This window comes from Alexandromys fortis, unplaced genomic scaffold (genome assembly GCF_014885135.2).
Source record: "Alexandromys fortis isolate MF-2015 unplaced genomic scaffold, M_Fortis_MF-2015_v1.1 scaffold_99, whole genome shotgun sequence".
NCBI classification, from domain to species: domain Eukaryota; kingdom Metazoa; phylum Chordata; class Mammalia; order Rodentia; family Cricetidae; genus Alexandromys; species Alexandromys fortis.
Genome location: NW_026067982.1, coordinates 2,841,122 through 2,858,100, shown reverse-complemented (window position 1 = coordinate 2,858,100; position 16,979 = coordinate 2,841,122). Strand labels below are relative to the sequence as shown.

The following is a 16,979-nucleotide window of genomic DNA, read 5'->3' as shown; positions in this document are numbered from 1 at the left end:
TTGAGCTGTTTCTGTTTCTCCCTTTTTGGTGTGAGATGTTATTGATATGTTTTAACATTTACACCTTCAGTTGTTCATGTTACATTAAATGTAAGTTAAAATTTTCTCCCAAAAGAGTTAACTTTTCATGTTGGACTGGAAAAGTCTTCATTTCTGTGTAGCATTTCATGTTATTATAACCTATGGCTTTCAATTGTACCTCCTATAATGAAGAGCTGACTTTAAACCCTGTGCTATTCTTATAATGACCTAAGTGTAAGGTAAGTAATTTATCTGTCTCTAAAGATTGTGGCTGCTTGTTAAAATTTTTCTCAGCTTTTTAAAAAGGCATTTTGCTTTTGCTCCTTACCATTTATTGTGTGTTGTCCTTCTTTTCTTTCTGTTTCGTATCTTAAGATTTATTAATAAGCAATGTGATCTTAAGCAAAAATTCTATTTCACATGTAAACACATTGCCTAAATATATTATTTGATGTCTCGTATCTTGATGAATTAGTGGATACCTGTGTCTTCAGTAAGTCTCCTTTATTTTCTTTTCCTCCATTTACTTTAATAAATACATTGTTCTTACATTGTTCTAGTCTTAATTCCTGTGGAAGGGAGAATCATTCATCTATGCTATAAAACCAGCCAGCTGTTAATTGCAACAAAATAACATTGTTAATTGCAATAAAATAAAATATTTTAATAATAAAATTATAGGTATTATAATATACCTTCCATTTAACCATTCATTTTCTTCCCTTAGAATGTAATCCCATAATCTCAGAGTAATTTTCACATTTGCCTTTTTCCCTGCTTTTTAAACTAGTAACAAAATAAAATGAAATAAAGCTTGATACTCAACTTGATACTCCTTTAAAATTAAATTTTATTATATTATGTTATATAAAAACCTTATTAAGATTTTATTAAAAAAATACTATAAATATGACATATAGCTTAGTCATTCCATACATACATTAACAGTAAATTTTTTAAAATTACTTTCTTTGAGGTTTTTTTTTAGATACTTTCAAAATCACTAAATAAAATCTTATAATCCCCAATTTAAAATATAATTTCTCTCAAATCTGGTTCAACAGCCAATGTAACATAAATGGGAAAAAAATTTCACTACTTTTGGCAATTTGCAAACCTTGATAAAGGGTCCTATTTCAGAGAACTGAATTGGTTTTGTTCTCCAAATGTCTCCTCTAGAGCTGTTTGAAATTTGTGGTTCCAAACTAATGTATAAAAAGGCAATATGGGTTTCTTTATACGTATTATAAACAGTTGTGGGGTTTTGTTAATTTTTAAGCCATTTAGAAAAGCAGGAAAGATGTAGGATGTTTTTGTTTGCTTTGATTTGGTTAGAAAATACCAGGGAGTTCTTTACTGCCATTCCCATTATATACATTATCAGATGTATATAATAGACTTTGTGTAAATTTGTTGGAACATTTTATGAGACAATTTGAACTACTCATCTGAACTGCACTGTTCATTGTAAATTTCTTGTTTCTATCCATACACTAGCTCCACTCTAGATTGGAAGGGCTTAAAGATGAACTCTGGAGGAATAGAGGCTACGACTTAAGAGTAACTATTACTGACCAAAGGAGCTACTTTCCACTCGCAAACATTGCTTTGCGCGATGGGTTTGGCTCCTTCACGTCTTGTTTCACATCCTGTTGAAGACTTTCTTGACTTCCATTTGACTTCTTTGAGCTGTTTTGTCTTTGAACATTTCCTCTTTCTTTTTCTTCTTTCTCCCAGATTTTCTTTCCATGCTTTTAGCGTTCTCTTGTGTTGAGTCACTTTTTCAAATGTAGTATCTCTCTTTACTAAGCTTGTCTATTAATTTGTCTGTTGGTGTGTGTTTCTTTTCTATGTTAGACTGTAGTGGTAGAATTACACTTGTTTTCATTCCATGGTATGCAAATTGCTTATTTACTTTGCATAAAGTTCATTATTTACACTTATCTTCTTGGATATGAATTTTCAATAAGAAATAGTAGAGCTTTCTCCATTTATACATTGTCCCCCTTATGTAAGCCTATGCTTTATTATTTTTATCTTCCACATTTAATTCCTCAGTCTCCCTTTCTGCTTTTTCTTTTCTTTGTTCTCATATTTTCTTCCATGTCTTATTTTAAGTCACTAATTCCTTTCTCATTTGGTCCAGAATTGTTCTTCGATAAGACTTGTAAATAAAAGAATTTATAAATTTCTTTTTCTGGATTAGTGTCATTGTACTATACCAAAAAATACTTAAGCAGTCTGGACCAAAGGAAAATAACTAACATTTTTAATTGTTTGTTCATTTTGCTGTGTGTATGCGCGTGTGCATGGCGCCCGTGTGTGTGTGTGTGTGTGTGTGTGTGTGTGTGTATTTACATGATTTGCTTTGGTTTTTGCTGATTGTTTGCCTTTGTCTTCTCATTTTTATTATTATTTCTTTAAACATTAACAATTTGCTTTTTTCAGGGAAGGACAGCCATAACCTACCCTAAGTTACAACATTCTTTTCATAAACTGTTTCATATATCTTTAGACTGTGTTAAGCTATAGAAAGTTCTTTGTTGTGTATATATCCATCTGGGGCAAGCTGCTGTGGAGTGGGAGGAAGAGGTGTGGGCCTTGAATAAAGTTATATCTGAAATTGAAGCAGTACCATTTAGCATGGCCATTGAATACAGCCATTTGGCAAATTTCAAAAGAAATATGCCACTTTAACCTTCATTTTTCAATGAGAGCATAAAGAACCCCTAATTGACAAATTATATGCACACCTAAACTGGCTAATAAAGGAGTTGAATTTAACTCATTTCCACTAGAAAAATCCTTCATAGCCAGTATTATAAGAAGTTATTACAATCAGTATTACAAAAGTTATTACCATCAAAGGTAAATATTACAGATAAGAATTTTTCTTTTCTCCTTGTTAACACATATATAATAAAAATCATTACGAGAGAATATTCAATTTTAATTTCACTTTGATTTTGTTATTATTAAAGTACAGACATACAAAATATTTTAGATTAAGGATTAATATTCAAAACTGAATATACAGTATTGAATTTCTTTCATGTATAGTCATCCTTCAATAACTGTAATAAGTTCTTATCAAGACCTCCATACATCCAAATCCAAAAGATATTCAATTCTCATGTAATAAAATGGCATATACTACTTACATACAGCCTAAGTACATCCAACCATATACTCTACTCTATATTGTCTCTAGCTTAATAGGCAAGTGCTCTACCATTGAGCCACATCTGTAACCCTCATCTCTATTTTATTACTATTTTATAACCTAATGCAATATGAATGCTATGTAAATAATTGCTGTGTTGTATTCCATGAGGAATAATGACATGGAAATAAAGATCACATGTGCAGTACAGATATAGTTGGTAGTGCTGGTGTTTTGTGTTGGTTTTCTCTCCTCCTTTTTTTCTTTTCCTTTTGATCCACAGTGTGTTGAATCTGCAGATATGAAACCCACAGACATGGAGGGCCACCTGGACTGATCTCAAATACACATAAATTGCTTTGAGTATTATCTTTGTCCAATTTATAATATTGTACCTTAAATATTTTTCTGGAACTCATTCTTTTTTAAGTAAAAATGAATTAAATATATCTGAAAATGTAATAAACTTTTACTAACATGTTGTGATAGCCAAGATAAATAAAACCTTTTCTCCTAATCCTCAGGAGCTTGCCCATTAAGCATACTTATCTTACAGTCCATATTATAAGCCCTAAATTACTGAGTTTGTGCTCTTTCTGCAGGTCCAGTCCAGGTGCAGCAGCAAGGAGAACATTCTCAGAGCCAGTAAGTAGTCACCATTCCAGGTAGGCTACCAACTATGTACACTGTGGCTCAACAGAACAGAGAGCTAAAGAATGATGAAAAAACAAAGATAAGCAATGATGAAAGTTTATATCAAGAATATGAATTTTATAAAATCCACCATCTGAAAATTTTCTTAATATCAATATAAGTCAATGTCTCCCCAAATCTAATTATTTTTGCAAGCTGAATGGAATTTGATACATTTAGCTTAAGGTGAAAGTGAGCTCCTCTGTGACATTAAGGTGAAGAATCTTCCCCTTTAATAGTCTCATTGCACAAATGATTTAATGATTGCACAAATGATTTAATGACAGACTACATAAAAATAACTCTAATGTAAGTTCATGAACGCCAGAGAGGGAGAAGCAAGCTGGGCATACATGATTGTAGCTTCAGCACTTAAGGATGAAGCAGGAAGATCCTAAGCTTTGGGCCAGCCTGTGCTATATCATGAGACCACGTCTCAAAAGTGGATTGGTGTGGGTAGGTAATAAACAATAATTTTGTCAATATGATTTCCAAAAGATTTTACTTTCACAGGCAAAATGTTATAGAACATTGTCCCTGGTCCAAGAATAGAAAATCCTTAAGATCTCTTTTGGTTTGAGCACTACAATGTTAACTTGAAGGTCACTAAACTTTGTATATTCATTTCCTTGTTTTATAAAAATGAAACTGTAAATAGGTTTTAAAAAAAAAAAACTAGTATTCTTTGTCACGTCTCTACCCTCGTCCAGCAAGGATGACGCGACCACTGGAGCTCTTCTCACTGCAGTTTATTCCAGGACGTTATTCACTTTCTCTCTCTCTTCCCCTCTCTCCTTCTCTCCTCGGGCAACCTCTCCCAGCCCTTATGTAGGCATGGGCTGCCAGCCCTGAACTGCCAGGTGGGCACTGCCCATAGGTTCACGCATATGCAGGCAGCTGATAATCATTGCGTGATCATGGTATAGAGGTCAGGCCTTAGCCATCTCAGGAGTTGATTATACATCTCCATCAGGTGTGACACCACGCAGCTCGCTACAGTTCCCCCTTTTGTTTTGTAAAGCCACATGTTGCGGCTTTAATTTACATAGCAAAATTACATATAACAAAACAGTTATCAAGTAAAAATTACAATAACCTATCATAACTAAGGAAAACTATAACTAACTATTCTTAACTCCGTCAAAGACTCCAGAAGAATGCAATATTACCTAAGCAAACAAGAAATCAGCAACTTTTAAACTCTAGAAATGACAGAGACGTCTCGCTGCCTGGACAGTCACCCAAAGGTCCTCTGTACCGTTGGGGCGTCCATCTTCGGCCTACAGGCCCATAGTTTCCAGCAGACATTTTCACAAAGCAGGAAATTTCAAAGACAGCCACTATCTGCTTGTCCTGAAGAATGTCTTGCAGACTCTTTCATGAATCAGGAACCCCAAAAGGTCATCTCACCTTTAGGCAAGTTCAGCAGTCCTCTCTCTGCGGGTTCTCTGTGTTCAGTTTATGCAATAGTCCAGGCAAGAGCAATTTCTTGCCCAAATGGCTATCAAACTCCATAAGGATCCTCTTCGATGCCCATCTTCCTCTTGAAGTAGATTGGTGCTGCCAGGAGCAGAGTGTCTCATAGTCATGAAAAGTCCTAAGTTATTAAGACATTTTAAATGCCATATTCTATAATCTTTGAAAAATATGAAGAATGCCTATCTAAAATATATCTGTGCACATCTAGAAAATCTTAACTAACATGACTACAAACTTGACTATTATGATTATCTATTAACAACCTATATACATTACATTTTAAGTGAACTACACAATCACAATACCTTAATCAAGATGAGAAATGCATATACATATAACAAAATTGACCTTAAATCTCTATCAATAAAGCAAAATCTATACTAATGCAAATTATTCATACCTATATCAGCCACAGGTAAGAGTATAGGTCTGATCTCTGTTAAAAATGAGACATGTACTAGTGTTTGTCCAGGTGTCATCCACTCAAGAGAACACTAGACCTGTCCGGTGCCATTTTACAGAGGTGGGAGCTAGACACCAACCCACATGCAATCAGACTTGCTCTTGAGGCTGATGTATGCTTACCTCAAGTGCAGTGCGCAAGCCTCGCATCCTGTGCTCAAATATAGATAACCATGCTTGAGGGGACTGTCCTGCTTCAATAGCCGGGAAGGCCTGAATGATCATAACTGCATCGCAATGCTGTGAAACCCTTATGTGACAAATGCACCACAGGCATACCAGGGAGGCAAGCACCATTAAGCCTTGTTAGGGCTCCTACTCCCGCCCACTCCTTCAGATGATCCATGGAGTAAACCAGGAAGATAGTTCTTCTGCCAGGCTGGTATCCATGCGTGTGGAATCTGCGGTCACCATCACCACCCGCAACTTTTCCAGTTGTTGTTCGAATTCACCAGACCAATTACCTAAAAGATATCTAGACAGTTCTTTAGACAAATTAGTTGCATGAGTCATATTGAATGCTGGTCACACACAGCCTCGGATGGATAGAAATGTCTGACAGACTAGGGTATAGACTTGCCTCTAATAACATACTCCAGCTGCCATACCCCCGTGGCACATTCATTCTTGTCAGCTGAGTGCACCTTCTCCCTCGTGCACCTCTTAGCAGCCCAGCTGATAGCTTGTTCAGCGGCAAAATCCAGATCTCTACCAAGCCTGTCCCAGGATGACACATTAAGATTGCCAGAGACGGCAAACCAAGGGGCAATTGTGTCACATTCAGTTAAAAACCTCTCCAATGTGCTCTTTAACAGCTCGTTAAGAGCCAGAAAAATCAGGTGTGATGTTGAAGCGCCCATTCTAAAATCCCATTCTTCCTTTTAGTTTCATTTTTAAACTGTCCACTTTGGTCGTGGCTATATTACCCCCACTTTCCCTTCTTACCGGCGAGAGCATAAAACCCGCTTTTTGTCGCGGATCCCCAATCTTTACCTTGAGGATTATTTGGTGCACCCCTGACTGCAGCAAGTTCTGGGCTCCACGGAGAGAGGTTTGGAGGTTCCCCGTACGAGGCCACCACTAGTTGCGTCTCTACCCTCGACCAGCAAGGATGACGCGACCACCGGAGCTCTTCTCACTGCAGTTTATTCCAGGACTTTATTCACTTTCTCTCTCTCCTCTCTCCTTCTCTCCTTGGGCAAACCTCTCCCAGCCCTTAAGTAGGCATGGGTTGCCAACCCCGAACTGCCAGGTGGGCACTGCCCATAGGTTCACGCATATGCAGGCAGCTGATAATCATTGCTGTGATCATAGCATAGGTCAGGCCTTAGCCATCTCAGGAGTTGATTATACATCTCCATAAGGTGTGACACCACGCAGCTTGCTACAATTCTTAAAGTGAAATCCTGTTGAAAATTTTCCCATTAAAGCTTTGAGATCCTCCAGAGAAAATTGCTGCATAATGTTAATTGTTTTATTATTTTTCTGTCTCTTAAAAATTTGATGACATCATTCAATCTTTTTTCCTATTGGTTTTCAGTAGATGTACAGGATGAGCAGAATTAAATAGGTTTGCTAGATGCCCACACTAATGGGAGTTTATACTGTAGTAGAATGTCAGTGTTATTTAGCAATCAAAGCATACTTGGAGGGCTGGAGAGACAGCTCGATGAGAGGGAAAAAGCAAGTCATAGCCATATGCACAGCTATTCCCAGCAATGAGGAATGGAGACTAGAGGATTCTGGAGCTTGCTCAAGTATCCACCCAGGATAACGATGATGGGGAAAAGGCACGCTCCAGGTTCAAGGAAAGCACCTTTCTCAAGGGAGTAAGGTAGAGAATCTATTAAAGCAGGACACCCAGTGTCTACAAATGGCCTTTGCACACACACATATATGTACACATCACCACACACATATGTCCCCAACACATACACAAAGCCATAACTGTTTACTAGTAATATTCACTACGGAAACTTAAGCAGAAGAATTGAGAGTTAGAAATCAACCTAGGGCATAGAATTAGAAAAATGTGGGGCATATTTGAGAACTTCTAATAGGTCAGTGTGTGTATATGTTTATTTTATATGAGTATTCTACTTATTAGAATATTTCTATTTCTGTGTTATGAATCTGTTAACTTCGCTTAAAACCCTTGAGAATTTGTTTGATCATGATGTTTAGATAATACTACAAAAAAATAAATTCAGGGCTGGATTGGATATGGATCAGTGGTAGAATGCTTCTCTATTGTTCATGAGGCCCCAAGTTTAATCTCCAGCACTGCAAAATAAATTAATTAATAAATTTAAACAAGGGGCTGGAGAGTGAAGAGCACTGGCTATTCTTCCAAAGGACAGGTTTAAATCCCAGGACACATGTGGCAGCTCACACTGTCTGTAACTCTAGTTCCAGGGGATCTAACACCTCCTGCAGACAAATCTATACATTAAATGAAAAGAATACTTTAAAAAAATTAAAAACAAAAATTTTAAATAAATTTAAATTAGATCAGATGTGTAGAAATCATATCTTCACAACTTTCCAAAATAAATGACTCTGAGAGAGCCTTTTATAATGAGATATAAAATCTTATACACACTAAGACCTAAGTTTGAAAAATCTATGGGTCAGACATGATAGTTGAATGTTTGCTAAAATTAAGCATAATAGACAAATGAACTTTAAAATTGCACTTTATGATCTATAGTGCATAGTTTCCACCAATTTGTAGTCCTGAAATTATAGGCCACTGAGAGTAATTATGGTGATTAGAAACAAAAAAAATACTTTTTGAGGACAAAGTCCCTTGAACTTTGTCTTCTATCTATCACAGACTACATTTCAGTTACCATCTTACTGTACTAGTGGCTTATAATGAGTTTATATAGACATCATGGTTGCCCAAGTATTCTTTATTATTTTCTTTGGATAAATAGTCGTATAGATGGGCCTTGTGACTCTTCAGGTCCATATGGAGCCCAAGCAAGATCATAACTTCATAGTTTTGTGATTTCTCTAAGTTTGTGTTCTTTCATCTTATTTCTGTGCCAATAACTCGTGTTCATACCCATGGCCTCACCCAAGTTCAGCACTCTATTCTTTCTCTAGGTTCAATTTTTTTTTTATGATGAGGTGTGTTTCTGTATCTGTGTGTGTATGTGTGTGTGTGTTATCTGTGTGAGAACATCAATGTCATGGCACAGGTGTGGCGATCAGAAGACAACTCTTGGGAGTCTTTTCTCTTGTCCCATCATGTTAATCCCGAGAATCAAACTCAGGTCATCAGTCTTGGCTGCATGTACTTTACCCAGTGGACCATCTTGATGGCCTGTTTCTCTGAACTTAACTATAATATTCTTATTCCTTATATAGACTGCTCTTATATTCCCAATCTTCTCTTTTACGATGTAGTACCATATTGCAATTATATAGAAGCTATTAATGGTTACTCATTCTCTCAATACTAAATACTGCCTCCATTTCTTTTCAATTTTTTTCATGCATAAACAATCTACCATGTGTGCATAAGCCATCTACCATTTGTTAGGATTCTTTTGTGACACCTCTGAGTTTCCCTTAGTGAGGGTGACTAATCCTTCTTGTGTACCCCTAATTAATCATTAATCAAGGAAATGTTCCTGTAGACTTTTGTACAGCCCAATCTGATGACATTTTCTCTCTTGTTTTTTAGAATTATTTTGTTATGTATACAGTATTCTGTCTACATGTATGCCTGCATGCCAGAAGAGGGCACCAGATCCCATTATAGATGGTTGTGAGCCACCATGTTGTTGCTGGGAATTGAACTCAGGATCTCTTGAAGAGCAGTCAAATGCTTCTAACCTCTGAGCCGTCTTTCCAGCACCTGATGACATTTTCTCAATTGAGGTTCCCTCTTCCCAGATGATTCCACCTTTGCAAGGTTTTGCAGCTAAAGCTGAGTCAGGAAGCCTCTCCCAAATGAGAGTGCATGCTTGCCTCTAGCAAGCAGAGCAGACCTGAGAAATTGCTGCTACCAAAAAAAAAAAAAAAAATGCGTAATGCTGTTATTTTGCATCTAGAATTATTTCCCAAGCTGTCTCAGGCTTTATGTGGATGCAGTTGTCCACATGTTGGCACCATTTGTAACATGAGGGCCTGCTTTGTGGACCTGGCCACCCAGCTAGCTTAGCCCCGAAATAATCACACAGAACTGTATTCATTAAAACACTGCTTGGCCCATTAGCTCAGGCTTCTTATTAACTCTTATAGCTTATATTAACCTATTATTCTTATCCATGTTAGCCAAATGTCTCAGTACCTTTTTCAGCGGGGCAGATCACATCCTGCTTCTTCTGTGTCTGGTCAAGACTGCAGAGGAATGGGCTTCCTTCTTCCCAGAATACTCCTGTTCTCATTGCCCTGCCTCTACTTCCTGTCTGGTTGTCCCACCTATACTTCCTGCCTGGCTATTGGCCAATCAGTGTTTATTTAAAACATAATTGACAGAGTACAGAATTGTCCTGCACCACTCAGGCTTATTCATAACTAGCTCTTTCAACTTAAATTAAGCCATAATTGTTGTCTATGTTTAGTTACATGGCTTGGTACCTTTTCTTAGTAAGGCATTCTCATGTTGTTTCCTCTGACTTGGTGACTGACTTTCTGCCTTTTCTCTTCCCAGAATTCTCTTAGTCTAGTTGCCATGCCTATAATTCCTATGTATATTCAAAAATCTTATTTCTAAAGCATTCCAAAATCATGAACTAATCCAAAAGCATAATGCCAGGGCATGTATTAAGTTAAATTGAATGGCATATCTTACTGACAAACTCTAATAAACTCTAATGTACTCCATAACTTTTGCTATCTGGGTAGATTTTGCCTTAGACAAAGGATCACATTCTTTGCTTTTGTATTTTGATTTTCAAGACAGGGTTTTTCTTTAACATCCTTAACTGTCCTAGAACTTCTTTCATAGACCAGGCTGGCCTCAAACTCACAGAGATTCACCTGCCTCTGCCTCCTGGGAGTGCTGTAATTAAAGGTGTATTTCCCATCAAGTTTCTTTTGTTATATATTTTATAACAGTGATACAGAAACTCTATGAATATAGTAGAGAGCTTTGAGATAGTGGATGAGTGCATAAGAGTACTTGCTGTATATGCACAAGGACCTGCGTTTGAAAGCTCAGCACCTACCTTAAAAAAATAAAAAAGCTGGCCATGGCCCTCAATTCTGAGGGCACAGATAGCTGAATCCAAGGTGCTAGCTGGCTAACTAGCCTAGACAAAACAGGGAGCTTCTAGTTCGGTGGATAAACCCTGTCTTAAAAGAATGATGCAAGGAAGAGTAGAGAAAATTACCTGAAGTCCTCTTATGTCATCACATGTGTGAGTGGACTCACATCACTACACACACATGGTGTACACCATATACATACCATACAAACAAAAAAAGGGGAAACAATAAATATATAGTCGCAGTCTTAGAGTTATCCCACTTTCATTCACAACAAAAGGTTGTAGTAGAGTCATTGGGAAGATGGAATCCTTCAGATCCTGATTATGGGCTGGTAAGGGCTAAAAGAATATCGCAGGAAACATCTGGACTATAACACCCAGTAATACAATTTATTTAAGATGTTTCTTCAGAGCAATTAAAATTAAAACTTCCAACACATTATATTTTTGGAATTTTGTTTCCTTTTTGTTCTAAGGTATTTCTCAAATAAATTTGTTCATATCAAAACGTTTCTTATGTGGCCATTGTAATTCTCAATTATTCTTGGTAAAATTTTACAGTTTGAATCTAAGGATACACAGGTTTCAGTTTCATCAAATGTATTTTTAAGAATCAGAAGCAGGTGGTTACTATCAGGCCATTCTAGCAAAGCGAATCTGTTCCGCCTTCCAAATAAGCAGTAAGTAGTATGAAGGCTGCACAGCTGCGTAAGGCTGATGTTTGCTTCACTCTCCCATGTAGTCTTCCTAGCATCGTTGGTCAGAGGCCAAGCTTCCCGCTCATTTCTGGCCTGACTTCTCCATGTCTTATAAGCATATCCTGTGGTGTCTTCATCCAGTTTTAGAGAGCAATTAAGACCTCAAGGACCTCCTTGACAAACAACTCATGAAGGTGGTGGTCTAACCCTGACACTGGAACTTTTACTTAATAAGCTATGGCTTCTGGGAGCAGTGAACACCCACAGACAGTACTTCTGTTAAATTCATTTTTATTACTTTTTTTATTAACTTATAAAATACCAGGGTTTTTTAATAGCTCTATTGTACATTCTTAATTATGACTGACCCTCCTCACACCTACTCCTCTCCCCCATCTCCATTCCTCCATCCCCACTTAAACCTTTCTCTCCCATTATTCTCCATTTCACTTTCACATCATCTGTGTTTTACCATCCTTAAATCCCAAAAGATTTTCCCTCTCTCGTGGGCCTTTTCCTACTTTCTTGGCTTCTACAAACTCATACTCACACAGAGAGAACCTAGACAGCAATGAGGACCCTAAGAGTCCCCATGGATCAATTCTACATGGGAAGTAGAAATCTTCTTGTAGATTCTTCCTATTGAATTTTTTATAGTCATTATGTTTTTTTGGTTCCAGAATTTCATGTTTAGGTTTTTTTTCTATGATTTTCTATTTCCTTGTTACACTTCTCAGTTTGCTTTTGTATTGTTTTTCTGGTTTCATTGTCTATATGCATTGTTCTTTAGCTCATTTAAATTTCCTCCAAACTACCCTTTTTTTTTTTTCAAACATTTATACGTTTTCATTTTTTGGCTATTGATTACTAGAATATTACTGTTTCTTTAGTGGTAGTGTTTCTTTGACTTTTGTTTTTGTTTTGCTTTGGACATAAAAAATAGTCATGTGGCTGGGCAGCGGTGGCACATGCCTTTAATCCCAGCACTCAAGAAGCAGAGGCAGGAAGATCTCTGAGACCACTCTGATCTACAAAGTGAGTTTCAGGACAGCCAGGGGGAAAATAGTAATGTGTTTCAGACTTTACAGATTGGTTTTGGAGAGGAAAGCCCCTGGAGAGGAAAGCCCCATCTGTGGTAATATGAGGGTACAAGCTCCATGGAGAATGGCAGCCCCACTTCCAGTAAGGGCAGAGCCTTTTATATTATCTGCTGAGGTCAGCATTAGCAAAGATTTTGTAAGTGCTCCCCAGCCAAGCTGTGAGTGTCTACAGCAATGGGGAAAGTTATTGGAGTAATTGATGATAAAAGTCTCCTAAATCATCCTGGTCTCTTTTCTCCCATAGAGGATGTCACAGCCTTCCTGAGGGGTTCCTTTTTAGTGCCAAATCAGTTTCATAGGAATCCTCGTGGTAGCAGTGGCACTGTGTCTGATGCACAGTGGCCATGAAGTAACTTTAAAGTCAGGCTGTGGAACACTAGTATACATGGAAAAACCTCAGCTTTTGAGTACAAACTAGAGCCAGCACCATGCCCAGGGAGCAGGTGCCCTAGCTGAAACACTGGAGTACCAATGCTTTGGGGGCCACCTGGGAAATGTGGAATACAACATGGGCACACACAGAGCTATAGAGCTCTTAAGCATCCATACTGCTACAGCAGTGGCTCCACTGCCCTAGGCACTGGTGATGAAGGAGAAGCTTCAGAGCAGAGTATGCACGGGATTGGAGGAAGAGGGGTTTTACACATCTGCATCAGCACAACAAATGTCTCCTCCATTGCCACAGTGGTTGCTGATGGTAACTGGGAAGACTGGTCTCCATAACTCTCACTCTCCTTTGTTCCTAGTTGTCTTCAGATGTCAGGTATGCGAATTGTCACAGTAGTCCTTTCTGTGTAGTGATTTCTTCCTTCTTGCTCCACTGTATGGCATTGCTTTATTAAATGAACTATTCAGCCTTCCTCAAAGAATTTATGTTCAGGTGTTTGTTGTGGGGGAATCAAAGCATTAGTGTTATTATCTTTAATAATTCTTCCGTAAAGTTTATGAAATAAATAATAAAATTACTTACAACTTTTATGTTCCTAAGTATTTCCTGTATTAATAAAGTTATGTTGACAAAACTGGAAAATGCAAAAGAAATGGACATTTTGTTAGATAAGTACCATATACCAAAGCTAAACCAAGACCAGGTGAACGATCTAAATTGACCTGTTAGTTGCAAAAAATTAGAAACTGTTATCAAAAATCTCCCTTCCAAAAAGAGTCCAGGACCAGATGGTTTCAATGCAGAATTCTACCAGAACTTCCAAGAAGAGCTAATACCTATACTCCTTAATGTATTTCACAATATAGAAACAGAAGAGTCATTGCCAAATTCCTTTTATGAAGCTATGGTTACCCTGATACCAAAACCACACAAAGACCCAACCAAGAAAGAGAATTACAGGCCTATCTCACTCATGAATATCGACACAAAAATTCTCAATAAAATACTGGCAAACCGAATCCAAGAACACATTAGAAAAATTAGCCATTGGGCTGGAGAGATGGCTCAGAGGTTAAAAGCATTGCTTGCTCTTCCAAAGGTCCTGAGTTCAATTCCCAGCAACCACATGGTGGCTCACAACCATCTGTAATGAGGTCTGGTGCCCTCTTCTGGCCTGCAGGTGTACATACAGACAGAATATTGTATTCATAATAATTAAATAAATATTTAAAAAAAAAGAAAAATTAGCTATTTTGATCAAGTAGGCTTCATCCCAGAGATGCAGGGCTGGTTCAACATACGCAAATCTATCAATGTAATCCATTATATAAATAAACTGAAAGAAAAAACCATATGATCATTTCATTAGATGCTGAAAAAGCATTCGACAAAATTCAACACCCCTTTATGATAAAGGTCTTGGAGAGATTAAGGATACAAGGGTCATACCTAAATATAATAAAAGCTATTTACAGCAAGCCGACAGCTAACATTAAATTAAACGGAGAAAAACTCAAAGCCATCCCACTAAAATCAGGAACAAGACAAGGATGTCCACTCTCTCCATACCTCTTCAATATAGTGCTTGAAGTTCTAGCAATAGCAATAAGACAACATAAGGGGATCAAGGGGATTCGTATTGGAAAGGAAGAAGTTAAGCTTTCGTTATTTGCAGATGATATGATAGTATACATAAGCGACCCCAAAAACTCTACCAAAGAACTCCTACAGCTGATAAACACCTTTAGTAATGTGGCAGGATACAAGATCAACTCCAAAAAATCAGTTGCCTTCCTATACACTAAGGATAAAGAAACAGAGAGGGAAATCAGAGAAGCATCACCTTTCACGATAGCCACAAAGAGCATAAAATATCTTGGGGTAACCCTGACCAAGGAAGTGAAAGATCTATTTGACAAGAACTTTAAGTCTTTGAAGAAAGAAATAGAAGAGGACACCAGAAAATGGAAGGATCTCCCTTGCTCTTGGATTGGGAGGATCAACATAGTAAAAATGGCAATTCTACCAAAAGCAATCTATAGATTCAATGCAATCCCCATCAAAATCCCATCAAAATTCTTCACAGATCTGGAGAAGACAATAATCAACTTTATATGGAAAAACAAAAAACCCAGGATAGCCAAAACAATCTTATACAATAAAGGAACGTCTGGAGGCATTACCATCCCTGACTTCAAACTCTATTACAGAGCTACAGTATTGAAAACAGCTTGGTATTGGCATAAAAACAGAGAAGTCGACCGATGGAATCGAATAGAAGACCCTGACTTTAACCCACAAACCTATGAACACCTAATTTTCGATAAAGGAGCTAAAAGTATACAATGGAAAAAAGAGAGCATCTTCAACAAATTGTGCTGGCAAAACTGGATATCAATCTGTAGAAGAATGAAAATAGATCCATATCTATCACCATGCACAAAACTCAAATCCAGATGGATTAAAGACCTCAATATCAGTCTGAACACACTGAACCTGATTGAAGAGAAAGTGGGAAGTACCCTACAACACATGGGCACAGGAGACCACTTCCTACGTATAACCCCAGCAGCACAGACATTAAGGGCATCGTTGAATAAGGGACCTCCTGAGACTGAGAAGCTTTCCAAGCACTGCTTTCTGTCTTACCTGACTGGTACTGACAGGTAACTAGTGGACTTTGGTTGCTTGAGAGACACTGAGAATATCCTGCAGCTTATTACAGCATCAAAGAGCCTGCAGTTTTGCAGGTAATTATCACAGAAATCAGCAAACAATAAGCTATAAAAAAAGAAGAAAGAAAAGGAGGAAAAGAAATCTAAATGTTCTTAACTGAAAACTTACTTGCAAAGGCCCAGAAAAGATATGCCCCCCAAAAGCAAGCCTTAGGAGCCTACCTCCCAGAATCTCTGGCCAGCTTGATTGGACAAGGATATTCTGCTGTAGAAAGCCAGTCTGTAAAGAGTGGGAAGTGTGACTATTTTCTCAAATGCATAAAACAGGAGAAGAGGAAGAATCAAAGAGCCTACTAAGGAAATGGAAACGTGACTCTATCGAAGGACAAAATAAATCAGAATCCAACCAAGAATATTATTATGTGACAGAATCCAAGATAATTATTTTTAAAAGCTTGGTGGTCTAAAAAAAAAAAAAGTAACAATTTTAAATTTTTTAAAAAAGTACATGAACAAAATTAGAATTCAATAAAGACTTAAACTATATAAAAACAAGTTTTAGAGCTGAAGAAATAGTAACTGAATTGAAAATTTTTCTAAAGGTTCAGTAGCAGATTTGATCAAGCAAATCAATATACACAAAGATACAGGTCATTTGAAATTATGGAGTTAAAAAAACAAAGTAAAACAAGTCAAAAGACTTTATGGTATGTCATCAATTTAAACGTGTGTGTAGAAAAGAGAGGAAGACAGAGAATAAGAGGAAAGAATAGAGAAAAACAAAGTAGAGATGGAGGAGATAGAATTTATTTGAAGAAATATTGACCAAAAACATTCCAAATCTAAATAAAGAAATGCACATGCAAGTACATTAAGCTCAAAGAGCGAAAGCTAGGATAAATCCAAAGAGGCATACATCGAGACATGCTATTTTCAAATTGTCCTAAGTCATGAACAATGCAAAACCTGAAAAGGAACAACAACAAATTCATCACATTCAAAGGAGCACCCATAAAATTGATGTCATCCAGGCGGTAGTGGCACACAACTTTAATCCCAGCACACCAGAGGCAGG

At 37.3% G+C, this 16,979-nt stretch overlaps 1 protein-coding gene across 1 annotated transcript in view; it reads left to right on the top strand.

Annotated features, from left to right (window-relative positions):
* Positions 1-16,979, top strand: part of Gphn (gephyrin) — a 326,333-nt gene that overhangs the window by 219,411 nt on the left and 89,943 nt on the right. Inside the window, exon 10 of the mRNA XM_050158607.1 lies at positions 3,787-3,829. Within this exon, the coding sequence (XP_050014564.1) occupies positions 3,787-3,829 (43 nt within the window). The remainder of the gene's footprint in view (positions 1-3,786; positions 3,830-16,979) is intronic.